The following is a 15437-nucleotide window of genomic DNA, read 5'->3' as shown; positions in this document are numbered from 1 at the left end:
AGATGAACGATTTTACCAAAGATTTGAACGATTTTTGACTTCATTAAATGAATGGAATCGTCCAAATCTGACACATCAGATGTCAGATATCGTTATCTAACCATCAGGAACACGCATCGTTCAAATCGTTCATCTGACAGATCTGTCAGATTTTCCTTCAGATATGAACGATTGAACGATTTTTTAAATCGTTATCGTTCAGATCTGAAGAAAAATCTGACCGTGTGTATGCACCAATACAGTACAAGTCCTTGAATTAATATATATTGATACTGTAGATATAACCAACGCTGTATTCATATGACTTCCCTTATCACAATAATCACAATTCTAAACAGAATGATGGTACACTCCTACAGACAGAAGATTTAAAAAGTGAGAAAAGGAGGAATCCAAGGGAGAGTCTGAAACATTGATCCGCTATTCAGAAGTTGGAGCAAAACAAATATGGGAAATATATAATACTCCTTATTGCAACCTCTTTATAGGATAGTCCTTCTTATGCAGCCTTTATGCATTATAGGACCGATATAATACTATCTCTATTGCGGTCTCTTAGAGGGGTATTCAATATGAAAGGTTAACTTCCCTGGCGAAGTTAACGTTTCATATCGGAGTTTTTTTCTGCGTAAAGGTTTGGTGCGCGCTCCCGCTTATCCCCGTATTCAAAATAAAATTAACGAAAACGGGAAACTCCGAAGTTGGATTTGCATAAAGTTACGAATTTTTCCTTAAAATAATTGTAAGACCCCCCTAAAGTTGTAAAAACATGGGGGAACACTATGGGTACCCCCGTTTTAGCCTTTAATTGAAAGTCGGAGATTTAAATAGCCGCAGCAGGTGTTTTGCAGAAGTGATGCAGAAGAGCACTTAGGTTATTTTTTTCGTTTTTTTTAAGTGGTCCCATCAAATTTGGGGTACATGAAAATGGGTACTAGCATATTTTTAAGTCCCTAAAGTCAGTTTTTAAAAATTCTGCATTTGTGCACCTGCCGCTATAATTCTATTCTAGAAAACATATGCCGCATACTTGCAGAATAGCCCTGAACCTATTTCCCTATTGTTTAACAATTTTTTCCCATTTTTTTTTTGCACCCCAATTTTTAAATAAATTTTTTGGGGTGTCCCTATTTTTTTAAAAAACTTTTTTTGACACAGTTCTTTTTTAAATGTCAATCTCAGGGGTGCAGGCTATTTTTTTTAAGCCTGCACCCCTAAACCCCAATTCTGCACTTTTTTTCGACACCTATTCAATGGTGAAAAGTTATCACCGTTTTTTATCAAAGACTTTTCAAAACTGCAATAAGTCTTTGAAATTGAATACGGTGTAAAACTAAAACCAGTGATATTAACGCAAAAAACAATGTTATCGAACCCATATTGGATACCCCTATAAGTGGGATAATCCCTCTTATACAGCATTTAGAAAAAAACACCTGGTATAATTGAACCTGTGCATAAAACAAAACCCACAAATTTACATATATTTACATATATGCATCATATGCAAATAGTCTTCTTGTGTAGCCCAAAATCATAGCTAACACATAAGTAACATATACTGCTTGTTTGTGTATAATTGCTGATATTCACATATATACAGGATGTACTTCATATAACATATATAACCCAGAGTTTCATAATTATGACATTCATATGTCCCCTGTATAGGGCAATAAAGAGGGAGTAGAGAAAGTAAAATAGAACTGATGTATTTTCCAAATAGCCCTCTTCAACTCTCTCTCATCATGTGTAGGAACACTGGGGGTCATTCAGACCCGCTCGCGAGCGCAGGACGCTCGCAAACAGGTCGATGTTGCTCTCCGTCGCTCCGAGTCTCGCACCAAAAGGGGCATGCTGTCGATGTTGATTGACAGCACGCCCCCTTTGGTGGGCGTGCCGGGGGCGTGCCTGCCAGACGGAGGCGATCCCATGGGAACGCCTACCGTCTGAAGCCGGCCCCACTGACATCACTAGTGATGTCAGTGGGAGTGATTTTGGCTCTGATAGAGCCAAAATCACTCCAGGGCTTGCGGCAGCGAGACCCTACCGCAGTGTCTCCGTCGCAAGCCTGATGGTCGCGATGGTCTTGACCATCGCGACCATCATCATGGACGCTCACATAAGCTGTGGGTGGTCACCCACAGCTATGCGAGAGTCCAGGAGGACGCTCCATTTTCATGGAGGAGGGCCCTGATTCAGAGCGAGCGCTCTGGTCAGAGCGTTCGGCTCTGAGTCAGGCCCACAGAGAATGAGAAATGAGAGAGAGGGCTGTAGAAAACATCCATATCAAGAGAAGCAGAGGGAATTATCCAACTTATACACACTAGGGTTAATTTTTGTTGGGAGCCAATTAACATACAGGGCTCTATTTATTAACATTATTTTTACTAAAATAAAGTGAAAAAGGGTGTTTTCACACCCTTTTCATATTATTTTAGTATCACCTATAGTTATTACAGGGCAACTGGAGTAGAATTCGGAAAATTCTACTCCAACCCCTAAGTATCACTTATTTTTAGTAAGCAGATCGCCTTTCCCATAATTATAATGGGAAATGTGATCCGACCAGAGTTACTAAAAATAAATTGTAAAAAAATATCGGGGAAAGCCCTGTGATAATAACGCCACCTCGAGGTGGCGTTATCCAGGGTCTCCCCCGGTGACCGGACTCCTGCCCTGCTCTAACGGGGAGAGCAGAGCCGGGAGTCGGCCTCATTGATCAGCTGTGTGGTCTAAACAGACCACAAGCTCATACACTGTAAAAAAAAAAAAAAAAGAATTCACAGGGACCGGTGATCGGGGCTCCGGTGATGACTCCCCTACGGTCAGCTGGTCTCCCATGCTGCACTGCAGCCCAGTCATCAGGTGATCGGGTCCCAGTGCAGTACGGGATATCAGCTCACCGGAGGCATGGAAGACATCACCGGTGCACCGATGACTGCAGGTAAGTGCTATTAAGGGAGGGGGGGGGGGTCGCGGGGGGAATCAGCGATCGCGGGGGGCGAGGCTTAGCGCTGGGGGGGATAGCAGCAGTGGCCAGTTGGCGCATTCGCGGGGCACTAGTCATGGTATTTTTTTGCAAAAATATCGAGACTAGAGTGCGGAGGGGATTCGCAGGGACAGATTTGTAGTAAATCCCTGTGATATTGCCTGATTATATCACACTACAATCTGCATTACTAATGCGGATTGTAGTAAATAGAGCCCCAAGTACCTGTATATTTTTGGAGTGTGGGAAGAAACCGGAGCACCCGGAGGAAACCCATGCAAGCACAGGGAGAATATACAAACGCCACACCGATAGGCCCGTGGCGGGAATCGAACCCACGACCTCAGTGCTGTGAGGCAGTAATGCTAACCATTACACCGTCTGTGCTACGTTATCTATGTGCTCTAATGAATTCACATGCCTGGAGATGTCCATGCTATATTTGTGTAATAATTGTGAGTTTAAGTGAGAATTAAGTGTCTGGCGAACGTAAGCGCACTATTTTAATACTTTTCCTGGTGGCAGCTTAGGTGAAACCCACGTCACAACCACCCAGCTACATCAGGTTGGCTTATATGAGCATAGGCTTGGCACTGTGTCATGACAAACTGGGGTTATTTAGCGTGTGGAATGTAAATTCAGCATGTTGCTACATATATTCAGATGCCAATATATTCTTTTGCTCACTAATAAGGGATCATACCCCACAAATATGGTTCAAGTTGAGCATGAATGAGCCCCTGGCTACGTATTACAGTATGATACCGTTGTAAATGTTCTTTTATTGAGATTTATATTTCACATTTTGCATAAGTAGTAGTCTAATAAGTCCAGTAGATCATTACTTTTGGCTTTTTAATCATTTTGTTCTGAATTTTATTTTACATGTACATTAATTGAAAGTTTTAATTAGTCCATCTCCTTCTCAAGTGTGCCCCCACACAGAGTATTTTTTCTCTCTATTTTTATAATAAAGAAACAAACAAACATAAAAGTCTCAGCACTCCTTGTGCTAATCAGTCAGCAGTGGCTTGCAGCCACAAATTGGGCATGCTCTCCCAGCATAACCCTTGGACCCTTGCACTACAACACTGTGGGCCTGATTCAGAGCGCTCGCTCTGAATCAGGGCGTTTTTTTTTTCCTCCTCCAGCCCGCTCGCAAAGCAGTGGGTGACCACCCACAGCTTGTGTGAGCGGCCTGGAGATGGTCGCGATTATCGCGTCCATCGGGCTTGCGACAAGACCCTGTGGTAGGGTCTCGGTTCCCGCAAGCCCGAGTGGACTTCCTGCTCTAATAGAGCAGGAAGTCCGCTACTGACATCACGAGTGATGTCAGTAGGGCCGCCCACACATGCCAGGCGATCCTAAGGGAACGCCTGCATTTGTGCAGCCACCCCCCCTCCCCGCCTACAAAAAGGCAGCGAGCTGTCAATCAACATCGACAGCCGCCCCGTCTTGTAGCGAGACCCATAGCGACGGAGCTACCGTCGCTGGACGGGTCTTGCACATGCGCAGTGATAGACCATCAACCCGCTTGCGAGCGGGTCTGAATCAGGCCCCGTGTCCCTACTTCCTGGCTGCTACTCAGCATCAAGACAACAAATATCAGGTGTGTGAGAGTTTTAAACCTTTCCTGTGCTCCAGTCATTATTCCAGCTGAGTCTGTGTAAATGTGAAACCCTGGAATTCCACATCTCCACTCAGACTGGGGGGCAAACCCAAGTGAGTGGCCCCAGGTTTTCTCTCAAAAAGAAAAAGTGACAGAAAATTATAGTGGAGCAGCCATAACTTATTTATGAATAACTCCTGACAAGGGCTAAAAAATTATGTACACAGTACAATAGAATTTACATTGCTGAATTTCTAACCTGCGAGGTGACCCACACAAGGTACTCACCCTACCAGCAGCCTTCTCCGTCCCTAGTTTGTCTCTGCAGCCTCATGCATTCTAATTGGTGGAAGTCCCCACCACTGTGACTGGTGGATGAAAAGAGCCTTCCACCAATCAGCATGGCGTCGCAGAATCATCATGTACATGCTGGGGCCGTAAGAGACAGCCAGAAGATGGTGATCAGTTGCTCCAATCAGAGTTAAGTTTTTGGGTGTCCGGGGCAGTTAAGGCCGGGAGGGTCCTAGAGGGCAACATTTGGGACACAGGGATTAAGGAGCTTATTCAGAGGCGGCCGTATGGTCTACCACCGCACGGCCGCCTCGATTTTTGTGCAGTGCGCATGCGCACGAGGGAGCCGGCTCCCTCGTGCGCATGCGCACTGCACAAACATCGAGGCGGCAGTTCGGTCGTAGACCGTACGGCCGCCTCTGAATAAGCTCCGACAGCGCTGGTCGTAGCGGGTCTCTTTCCAAAGGGGGCGAGCTGTCGATGTTGATTGACAGCTCGCCCCGTTTGGAAGGCGGGCCGGGGGGGTGGCAGCACAAACGGAGGCGTTCCTATGGGAACGCCTGCCGTTTGGGGGAGGCCCCACTGACATCACTAGTGATGTCAGTGGAGAGCTTCCGACTCTGACAGAGCCAGAAGCTCTCCGGGGCTTACAACAAGTGAGACCCTACCCTAGGGTCTCGTCGTAAGCCCCGATGGTCACGATGGTCTCTGACCATCGCGACCATCACCCGAGCGGTCGTTAGAGCTGTGGGTGTTAACCCACAGCCTAACGACCGCAACAGAGGCGGGCGATCAGGATGCAAGTGGCCGCCCAGTTTCTGAGCGACCGCTTGCATCCTCCGACCGCCTCTGAATGAGGCCCTAAGTCCTTGTGTGCCAGCTTTAGGCACATTAATGAAAATGTTGGCCACAAAGCACCTCCCCATTTCATTTCATGCTTGGGCAGGGCTGTTTCTATGGGCGGATGACCCGTGCAATCGCACTCCTGGGTGCACTGCATAAAGGGCACCACTACTGTGGGCTCTGCATAAGTTGCACTTCCACTGTGGGCACTGCATAAGGGGCATAAATACAGGGGGCACTGCATAATGGGCACTTTTGCCTGAGAGCCAGTGGGGGGGAAGCCTAATACCTGTCGGGCTGGAATGGCAAGGGAGGGGGCTGGAATTAAGTGTGTTTTATGTGAATCTTGTTTTTTTCAATGTGTTTTATGTGGTTCTGGATTCAAAATGTATTTTATGTGGTTCTGGATTTAATAATGTATTTGAGGTGGATGTGGTTTTAAAACGTAGTTTATGTGGCTCTGGCTCCTCCAATATATTTTATGTGGACCTGGCTTATTTCAGTGTATTTTATGTGGATCTGGCTTGTATTTTCAATGTGCTGGGCTCGCCCCCAACGTGACTAAAAACGGGTGTGGTACAAGGTCATACTCCTGCAAATGTCACACTAAAGGAATGCACACACAAATGCAGCGTGGGCTTGTGACAGCTACGGCCACGCCTATTTTTTTAATGCGCGCCGGAGGCTGTCAGTCTTTAATTTGACTACATATATTTTTCAGCGCTTTGCCTCTGACAGGTTAGCCACCCCTGGGCTCATTAGTCACAGCGGCTGACATTCTGACCACGCTCCCTTACTGTGATACCACACCCTCTAACAATGAGGCCACGCCCACTCCACAATATTATTGCTTCTTGGGGGGGCGCATTTTGACTGCTCGCACTGGGAGCCTCAGACTCTAGAAACTGCCCTGTGCTTTGGCCATGCACATCACTTCCCTACCTATAGGCTGGGCTGCCCTCTCTACCTTTCCTCCAGCCTACAGGTGTGACAGCACCCAAAAAACGGGACTGTCGCACCTCAGTCATGATGGTTGGGGGGTATGCACATATGCACTGTATGGGGCATATACAATTAGGTGCGAGGTTTAGCAAGGTAAAAACCTTGCGCCCAATTTAGAAATACCGAGGGTATGAGCGCTCCCGATACCCGCAGTTTTCAATTCCAAAAATACTGGTCGCTGGGTTTTCAGTTCTGAAAACCCTGCACCGCGTAATTTGAAAAAAATAAATAAATCTTCACTTACCTGAGCGGGGGTCTCTAGTGGTCTCCGCGGCTCCCGGTGGCCTCTCCTCTCTCTTCTTACTGGAGAGGGGGCTCCTGGGAGGCTCCTGGGGCTGGTGGGAGGGGCAAGGGCTGCTGGGAGATTTAGTTCTCCCAGCGCCCATTCCAGGGGCCACACAAACACTGCAGGGACACACTGACAGTGGGACACACACACTTACATACTGGGGCGTCTTAAGAGGGGAGGGGGCCCGTGTGCACTCCCCATGCGGGGCCCCGTCCTCTCTCCCCGGGGGCTGGCAGCTGACTGATGCGGCTGACCAGCCACTGGAGCATTAGTAGACTCCGAGCACTGTGTGCCCAGGGTCTACTGCGCATGCGTAGAACACCGGAAAAATGTCCGCGGTGGCCATTTTCCGGTGTTCTGAGCAGCGCTGACACCCAACGTGGGACCACGGACAGGTAAGTTTAAAATAATATGGGTGCAGGGTGTGCGGTGCGGGGCGCCCCTGTACCTGGGGGCCCATGTGCCCTGCACACACTGCACCCATTATAGATACGCCACTGCTTACATACACCACACACACTGACATACTCACTGCTGCTGCAGAAGAGCCGGCTCCCGACGCAAGATGAGGAAGACAGCGCTGCAGGAGGTAAGCAATTAAGGACTAATTAAGCTAATTGGATACTTCCAATTACTTAATTAGTCCTCAGGGGGGGTGCCGCCGGGGTGCCAGAGCAAGTCCCGGTGATTTCACCTAAAATCATCAATTTTAGGAAAAAATACGCTTGCTCAGGAAGTGCATTAAAAAAAACCCGCACATAATAGAATATCTAAAAACCCGCAGCTGCAGGAAAAACCTGGCAGGCGCAGGACTTTTGCTATTCTCACAGCCTATTGAATATGCCCCTATATGTATTGTTTTACACATACGCAGGCACGCACATATACATTTACATAAGTACTGTACTTCAAATAGCCACACACATATATAGCCACACATACATCAGGCTTGCCAACACTTCGCTCCCTCCTTCCGGGAGGGTGCTTTCGGTCTTACACAGCGAGAGGCATGACGCTGTCAAAGGGGCGGGGCCCGCAACTGATGCTTCGTTAGGGCGGACCATGGGGGTGCACCCCACACTGCCGGGGTTTATACTTCAACCGCGGGGCTGGTGCGGACATGTCACCAGGGGCCAGAAGACTTGCCTGCCTTCCCGTGTGCCTAGGAACGGCACCAGATTTTCGTGAGGCTCCCGGCCGAATCGGGAGGGTAGACAAGTATGAATACATAGGGCGGTATTCAATTGTTTTCGCTTTCCGGATCTCCCATCTAAAGTGACGGAAGATCGCGGGGCGCATTCAATTGTTACTGCTTTTCGCGCCCAAAGTGTCGGGTTTAGTCACGTAAATCGGTTTCCCGACCAAAGTGCTGGGTGCGATCGCGAAAAAGTGTAATTTGGGCCCCCAAACAGGACACTTTTTGCCCATTTCAGATCGCACCCCCCTGGGGCTGCGAGCTGAAATGGAGCACTGGCAGCTGATCGCTCCCGACAGGAGCTAATTGAATAGCTCTGTTGGGCACGAAGAGGGATGGAAACAATTGAATTCCACCCATACTGTCACACACATATGCAGTAACACACTTGTACACATACATACTGTCACACACATATACACATACATGTGTACAGTCACATTTATTCATACAAAACTATCACACACATATACACATACATACAGTCACATACACGCATACATACATACAGGCATCACATAGTCACACATACAGGCATCACAGTCACACATACATACAATCACACACTTGTCACATATACAGTATACATAGAGACAGTGTTCTCCCTCCCACGTACAGTAAACTCTGCCACTGTGACGTTACTGGCTGCAGCTCCTCCATGCTCTCTCCTATCATGCTACTCCTGGCCCTGCTCTAGAGCCGTGTAGACCCCCCCCACTAGGACTCCGCCTCCACCATTTCTTTCTTTAGTTTATCTCAGATGATCGCAGCGCTTTAGCTGTGATCAAGGGCTGGGGGGAGGCTTCTGAGAAAGGAAGGGCACGGGGGCACTTACCACCTACCCCGTGCCCTCTCAATCCGGCTCTGGCTCCATTATGTGTGCAACACAAATGGAGTGGCCCAGCAGCATCCTCTGCCTGTCTCCAGCCATTCAAGCAGGGTTTAGCTGCAGGCAGATGGCGACCCCCCAGGACTGACATAATACCGGCCCAGGAGGCAGATGGCACCCTGCCCCATGGCCCAGCCCGCCCCTGCCTCCACTGCTAATGCAGAACGCACAGGTTCACTCCAGTCCCCCTTGGAGGGAGCCGATTCCACCAGAATGTGGGTATTTCAATCCCTCTCACCACTAATTTATATATATATATATATATATATATATATATATATGTATATATATATATTTTCTCACAGGGGCTCTGCACTCACCATAATAACTAAAAATAATAATAGACAGTGGGGTTTTGGTTCATGAATTGATCAATGCCTTAAACTTGCAGCCCATACTTGCCGACAAACAGCTCCCTCCTTCCGGGGAGGGAGCTGATTGTCAGCTAACAGCGGGGGCGTGTCCAGACAGATGTGACATGTTGGGGGTGGAGCCATGCGATTGCATCATCGTGGCCCTGCCTCCTCTTCACAATGCCATTTTCGGCACTGTGAAGCAGGGGGCGGGGCCACGATGACGAGATTCAGCGCGAATGCGTCACTGGTCCCCCCGCTGTGGGGATCTCTAGTGTATTCTGGAGGGAGGGTTGGGGAATGTCGGGAGGCTTGCCTGCCTTTCCGGGGGGCCGGGAGCGGCACCCGAAAATCGGGAGCGTAGGCAAGCCTGTTGCAGCCCCCGTCAAGGGACCTCACTTTACTGTAAGTCCCTACTCTATTGCTCAGAATTATAATATGGAAATAGCTATCACATTAGTGTTAAGCTCAGGGTATGCTATCAAGGTTTAAAGCTCACAGCAACTTTGCTTTCAAATGTTGCACACTTGTTGCAAAGCACCTAGGAAAACAGTTGACACAAGCTAGATTAAATAGGTTAAAAGGGGTGCATGAGGCAATGTGATCACTAAATGATTCATTTAAAAAAAATAAATCAAATAAACAAAAAGCACCACTAATCCATGGCGCTCACCATTCCTTTGGGGTCCAACATGGTGTGTGGCCACATACCATGTTGCACCCTAAATCTAGGAATGGTGAGTGCCCTGGATTAGTGAGAAAATTATATATATAAATAAACAAAAGATCAGCGATACTCTGGAGACTTTGTTAATCATGTGAAAAAAAGCGTGTTTAGGGGCATATGTATCAAAGCTTGATGCGAGATAAAATTGTGAGATATATATCACCAACCAATCAGTGGCGTAAATTCATCCCAGACGCCAGGCAAGTTATATTTTGGTGCCTCCCCTAAAAACAAAGGGTAAATATATACATAAGCACAAAAACACTAATATAAAATAGCCTTAAGCGGAGTGAATATATTGTGGGCAATGGAGGAGGTGCCCCTTCAGTGCTGGCACCCGGCGGCAGGCGCCTCCATTGTCTCCCATAGTTCTGCTCCTGCAACCAATCAGCTTCTAACTTACATTTTGCAGGCTGTATTTAAGAAATGATAGTTTGGAGCTGATTGGTTGGTGATATATATATCACAATTTTATCTCACATCAAGCTTTGATACATATGCCCCTTAATCATACTTGCCTACCCTCCCGATTTGGTCGGGAGCCTCCCGAAAATCAGGTGCCACTCCCGACCACCCGGAAGGCAAGGCAAGTCTCCCGGAACCATCCGCAGCCATCCCGCACCCCCCCGTTGCCGGCCACTTAGTATGCAGCCCGGGGGATCAGATGACGCGATTTAACGTGAATCGCGTCATCGAAGCCCCGCCCCCCGCAGTACAGTGCCTGTATTACGGGCTCTGCACAGCGGGGGGTGGGGCCACGATGACGTGTTGAGCCGCCACGCCCCCTGCTCCGCCTACCTGCTGTGTACAGACTTTCGTCCAGGCTGTCTCCTCCCGGAAGGGACAGCCTAAAGGTAGGCAAGTCTGCCCTTAATCTCAACGTTTTAGGGTACGGTGACCCCTTCCTCAGGATACACTCAAACAGTGGGTGCTCACAGGCACTGATGGGGTAAGATATTTAACTTTTCATTGTTACATTGTTTTAGTGTATCCTGAGGAAGGGGTTACCGTACCCCAAAATGTTGAGATTAAGGGGCATATGTATCAAAGCTTGATGTGAGATAAAGTTGTGAGATATATATCACCAACCAATCAGCTTCTAACTTACATTGTGCAGGCTGTGTTTAAGAAATTATAGTTTGGAGCTGATTGGTTGGTGTCTTGGTGATATATATTTCACAATTTTATTTCACATCAAGCTTTGATACATATGCCCCTTAACACGCTTTTCTTCACCTGATTAACGAAGTCTCAAGAGCACCGCTGATCTTCTTTCCTGTATACAGGGGACGCAACAGGAGCAAGGTAATGGTCCGCAGTGACCAGTCCGGTGCTGTACTGTTTGTGTGGATGGAATCGGTATGATTTACCGCTGGACCCCTGGTCGGTGGTTCAAATCCCGACAGCGGCAGGTCGACAAGGATGAAAATCCCGATGGTCCTAGAGATAAGTATTCACTAACCTATTCTACCCCCTAACCCTCCCTTAGGGGTGTCTAACCCTAACCTTCCCCCCCAGTGCCTAAACGTAACCCCCCCTTCCCTGCCGCCTAAACCTAAGTCCCCCCCGGGAGCCCTAGACCTAACCCTACCCCCCCCGCGCGGCTGTCCGCGCCTGGCATCACTTCAATCTGGTTGCCGGGCGCCGGTAAGATGACAGGTGTCTAGATTTAGACGCCTGTCATTTAATACTCGCCGGGAAGCCGACTGACGGGATTAAGTCTGCCGGCTTCCCGACTGCAAACCGGGGAGGAGGGAGGGAGGGAGAGAGAGAGGGATAGATAGATATATCTAATACACGTATATACACCCACAAGGGTGGTTCAATAAGTAACAATAGGTAACAAGACCTCTCACGAGTGCATTGCAGCAGGGTCTTGTGTAAATAGACGCCTCCTGCATGCTTGTGTGATCCAATGCTGCGTCCGGTAGCTGAGGTCAGTAAATCTGTATCTTCAGATGCAGACACTGGCCTTGGCATTCCCATAAAACGGGGGCAGTTTTATGGAACACTGCCTGGCGCCACCCCGCCCCGAAATGGCTTAGGGAGCACTGCTTGCGACCACGCAGGATCCGTTCTTCACACGTTTGTGAACCATACAATTTCCGCATAATTATCGGGCATGAGGACATTGATAAAAAGGAGTTTATTGCAAAACCTAAAAAAAGGAAAGTTTGCACAGTTCAAACAAAAAGTTATGAAACAAACACCGAAACAAATGCAAATTACAAAGTTATAACACTGAGGGAGCGACTTCACTTTTTTTTTTTTTTGCAGAACCCCTACCAAGTAATAAAACAGTTGTCCAGCTGCAGTATTATTTTACACAAGTACTTAATTTCCAAACATGGGTTTTAAGAAATATACTTATATTTTTCTTCTAGAAATAAAGCAATTGATTGATTCAAAATTGAAACATGGACAATGACAGTGACTTTTAGAGTTCTTGTAGTCACATGCCCTACCCAAATGCTATAGAATTGTGGGTTAGAGTAAATATACATGTTTTATTATACGGCTAGCAGGCCGGAGTTGAATATAATATATAAATGAGGATTCGCAAGACACATTGGGGTTAGTGCAGAGTTGCATCCACAGCTGCACAAAAATAATTGTGGGGTACATTCCCCTCCCCCCCCCCCCCCCCATGCTTTAGGTCTGCGGATACACAGCAAACAGCCATCAATGGCTTAAAACCATCGGCCTTCTTGAGCATATACAGATCTGGTCCTGCGACGTTGGACGTAGTGCGGCTGCACGCGTCGGGGGAGTGACAGTCTGGAGACACTTGGGGGCAGGAAGAGGGAGCATTGCAGGAAACGGCGGAGTGTTGGCCCCATATTCTGGGTGTGCTGAAGCCAGTGACTGCGTCCTCAAACTTCACTGGCCCCAGCAACGTAGTTTTTCCAGACATTCTGAGTATCCTGAGGATTACTCACATGTCCAATGTTCACCCAGTGGATTGGATGCTGCATCTTTGGACACAGCTAACGGATCTGAGCAGTTGGTTTTTCTAAGACTCCACTTGCTGCATTAGTATATATACTCAGAACCGCTGCGTCCGAAGACACAGCACCGATCCACACTGCGTCCACCTCTGAATCAGTTCCTAAGGTACTTCCCCATTTAGGACAATTGGCAGATGTTAAATATGTAATTGTCAACGACAACACGCTGATTGGAAATTTACCCCAGATGGATTACAAAAAAAAATAAAAAATTGCTATTGTATTACTGAACTATTCAAACTTCAAACTGATTAAGCATTACCAACTAAAGCTAAATTATGAATCATAAATAAATATTTGGTTAGGATGCATACATCAAATAAAGGCGACATATGCATATTAATACTACAGGCCCACCCTTGGGCCACTTTTTCTGTGCCAACCCACTCACTGTCATAGACCTTATTGGTATCAACACCCATTCATGCCAGGCTCTCTTCCCTCACTTATACCATCATCTACTCCCCACTGACTCCTACAGTAGTTCATGGGTTCTGCCACCCTGCGGCTTATAGAGTATAACTGCTGATGCAGCAATGTTTATACTATAAGTCACTTTTATCTTGTTTTGTTCAAATAGTTTCTGTTTATGTACTTTATAAAGCGCTGCAGTCCCCTTGTAGCACCCTATTAATAAAGGACAATAATAATCCATAAAGCAGAATTAAATAACTCAGCCCAATACATAGAATAAATAACATTTATCAACTTGCACCACAAAAAGGTTATGCACAAAATATTATCCATGCCACCTTAGCCCAAATTGTGACTGATGTCCTGGATGGGTTGGTTATGGGATGCTGGCACTAGGGTTCCCGACAGTCAGAATCCTGACGCCGGCATCCCACCAGGGTTAGGATACTGACACCTGTTGGTAAGTATCCTAACCCACCCTCCCCGTTGCCTAACCTAACCCCCCCCCCTACTGCCCTAACCCCACTACTTATCATCAGGATGCAGATGCCGGGACTCTGACAGGTGTCGGAATTCTGGCGCTGGCATTCCAAGTGCCGGGATCCCGACTGTCTGTATTATAACCACATCCAGTCCTGGATGTACCACTAAAACACCTGTTCTCAGCTGCATCATGCACCGGTATCATTTATACATTATATACATTTTTACAAGACACTTTTTTATATGGTTGTTTGGACTCACAGGCTTGAGAACGCGACGTATTTCTGCCAGGATCCCCTCAATATTGTCCACTGAGCACAGGACCAAAGTACAGACTACAACGTCCATGGAACCACTTGCAACCTGGGGCATGCTCTCCCCTGGGGCAATCAGAAAATCCTGGAATTGCACATGATCATTCTCAGCCAGGCTCTCATTCAAAAACTTCTGGAAGTTAGGGTTAGGATCTACACAGGTGACTCTGCATCCTGAAGGATAAAACTGGAAATTTGCACCTGTGCCACAGCCAAGCTCCAGGACTTTCAGCTCCCCAGAGGGGCCTTTAAAATCACTCATGTTGCTGAATAGTTGCTTCTTGTGTTCCTTCATCTTTTTGTTGTAGGTCTTTGTAATCCTGTCTAGGAGGAATGGCAGCCACTTCTTACCTATCGGTCCCCACAGACCCAGCAAAGCCAGGATGTGTATTGGAAAAGCAATGATACCAACACATATCTGAAAGAATAGTATGTGCAGAGCCATCCTCACTCACTGTATCTTGCAATTTCAGTAAGCAGCAACTCTGCTCTGCCTGCTGGGAGTCAGTAAGGTGCAGAGAGGGGGGTGTGCCTGGAATGTGGGCTGTCCTACTATTACAGCTCAGCCAGAGAGCAAAACATGTATCAAAGAACCTCCACCCTCAGACAAGTTGTAACACTGACCTTTAGAGCTATTTCACACACTCCGGTTCTGGCTGTCCAGGCAAGAACCGAGCGGTAGCTGGCCGGGGTTTCACAGGCACTCTGTGCCTTTCACAAGCAACGGCTTTGAGCCGCTTTTATTTATTTTTTAATCCTATTGGGCTTGCACAAGCCTGGCCGGCAGAAGCCAGTGTGTGTGAAAGGAAATATTGTTTCCTTCACAATACTGGCGTGCAGGGACGGCACGGCACCGTCTTGCATAGTAGTTTTTTCCGGCTATAACACGGCAACCATGCCGTGGCCGTGCCTTGTGAAAGGACCCACTGAATTCCTGCATGTACTAGATTTTACACCAGGCTGAAAACCGGGCGGTCAAAACCGGAGTGTGTGAAATAGCTCTCTCTCTAGTGCACAGAATATGATTA

The 15437-nt window shown here is 47.4% G+C and overlaps 1 protein-coding gene across 2 annotated transcripts in view; it reads right to left on the bottom strand.

Moving 5' to 3' along the window:
• The window catches only part of LOC148534694 (thiol S-methyltransferase TMT1A-like), a 34954-nt gene extending 20002 nt beyond the window's left edge, over positions 1 to 14952 (bottom strand). For both annotated transcript variants that reach the window (XR_015877286.1, XM_088466383.1), the window contains exon 1: positions 14357 to 14952. Coding sequence is in view for 1 of the 2 variants with exons in the window: in XM_088466383.1 (XP_088322509.1) it covers positions 14357 to 14854 (498 nt within the window). In the remaining variant the exon portion in view is untranslated. The remainder of the gene's footprint in view (positions 1 to 14356) is intronic.
• Positions 14953 to 15437: the final 485 nt, after the last annotated feature.

This window comes from Taudactylus pleione, unplaced genomic scaffold (genome assembly GCF_031769625.1).
Source record: "Taudactylus pleione unplaced genomic scaffold, aTauple2 ptg000065l, whole genome shotgun sequence".
Classification (NCBI taxonomy): domain Eukaryota; kingdom Metazoa; phylum Chordata; class Amphibia; order Anura; family Myobatrachidae; genus Taudactylus; species Taudactylus pleione.
This window is presented reverse-complemented; position numbering and strand designations above follow the sequence as displayed.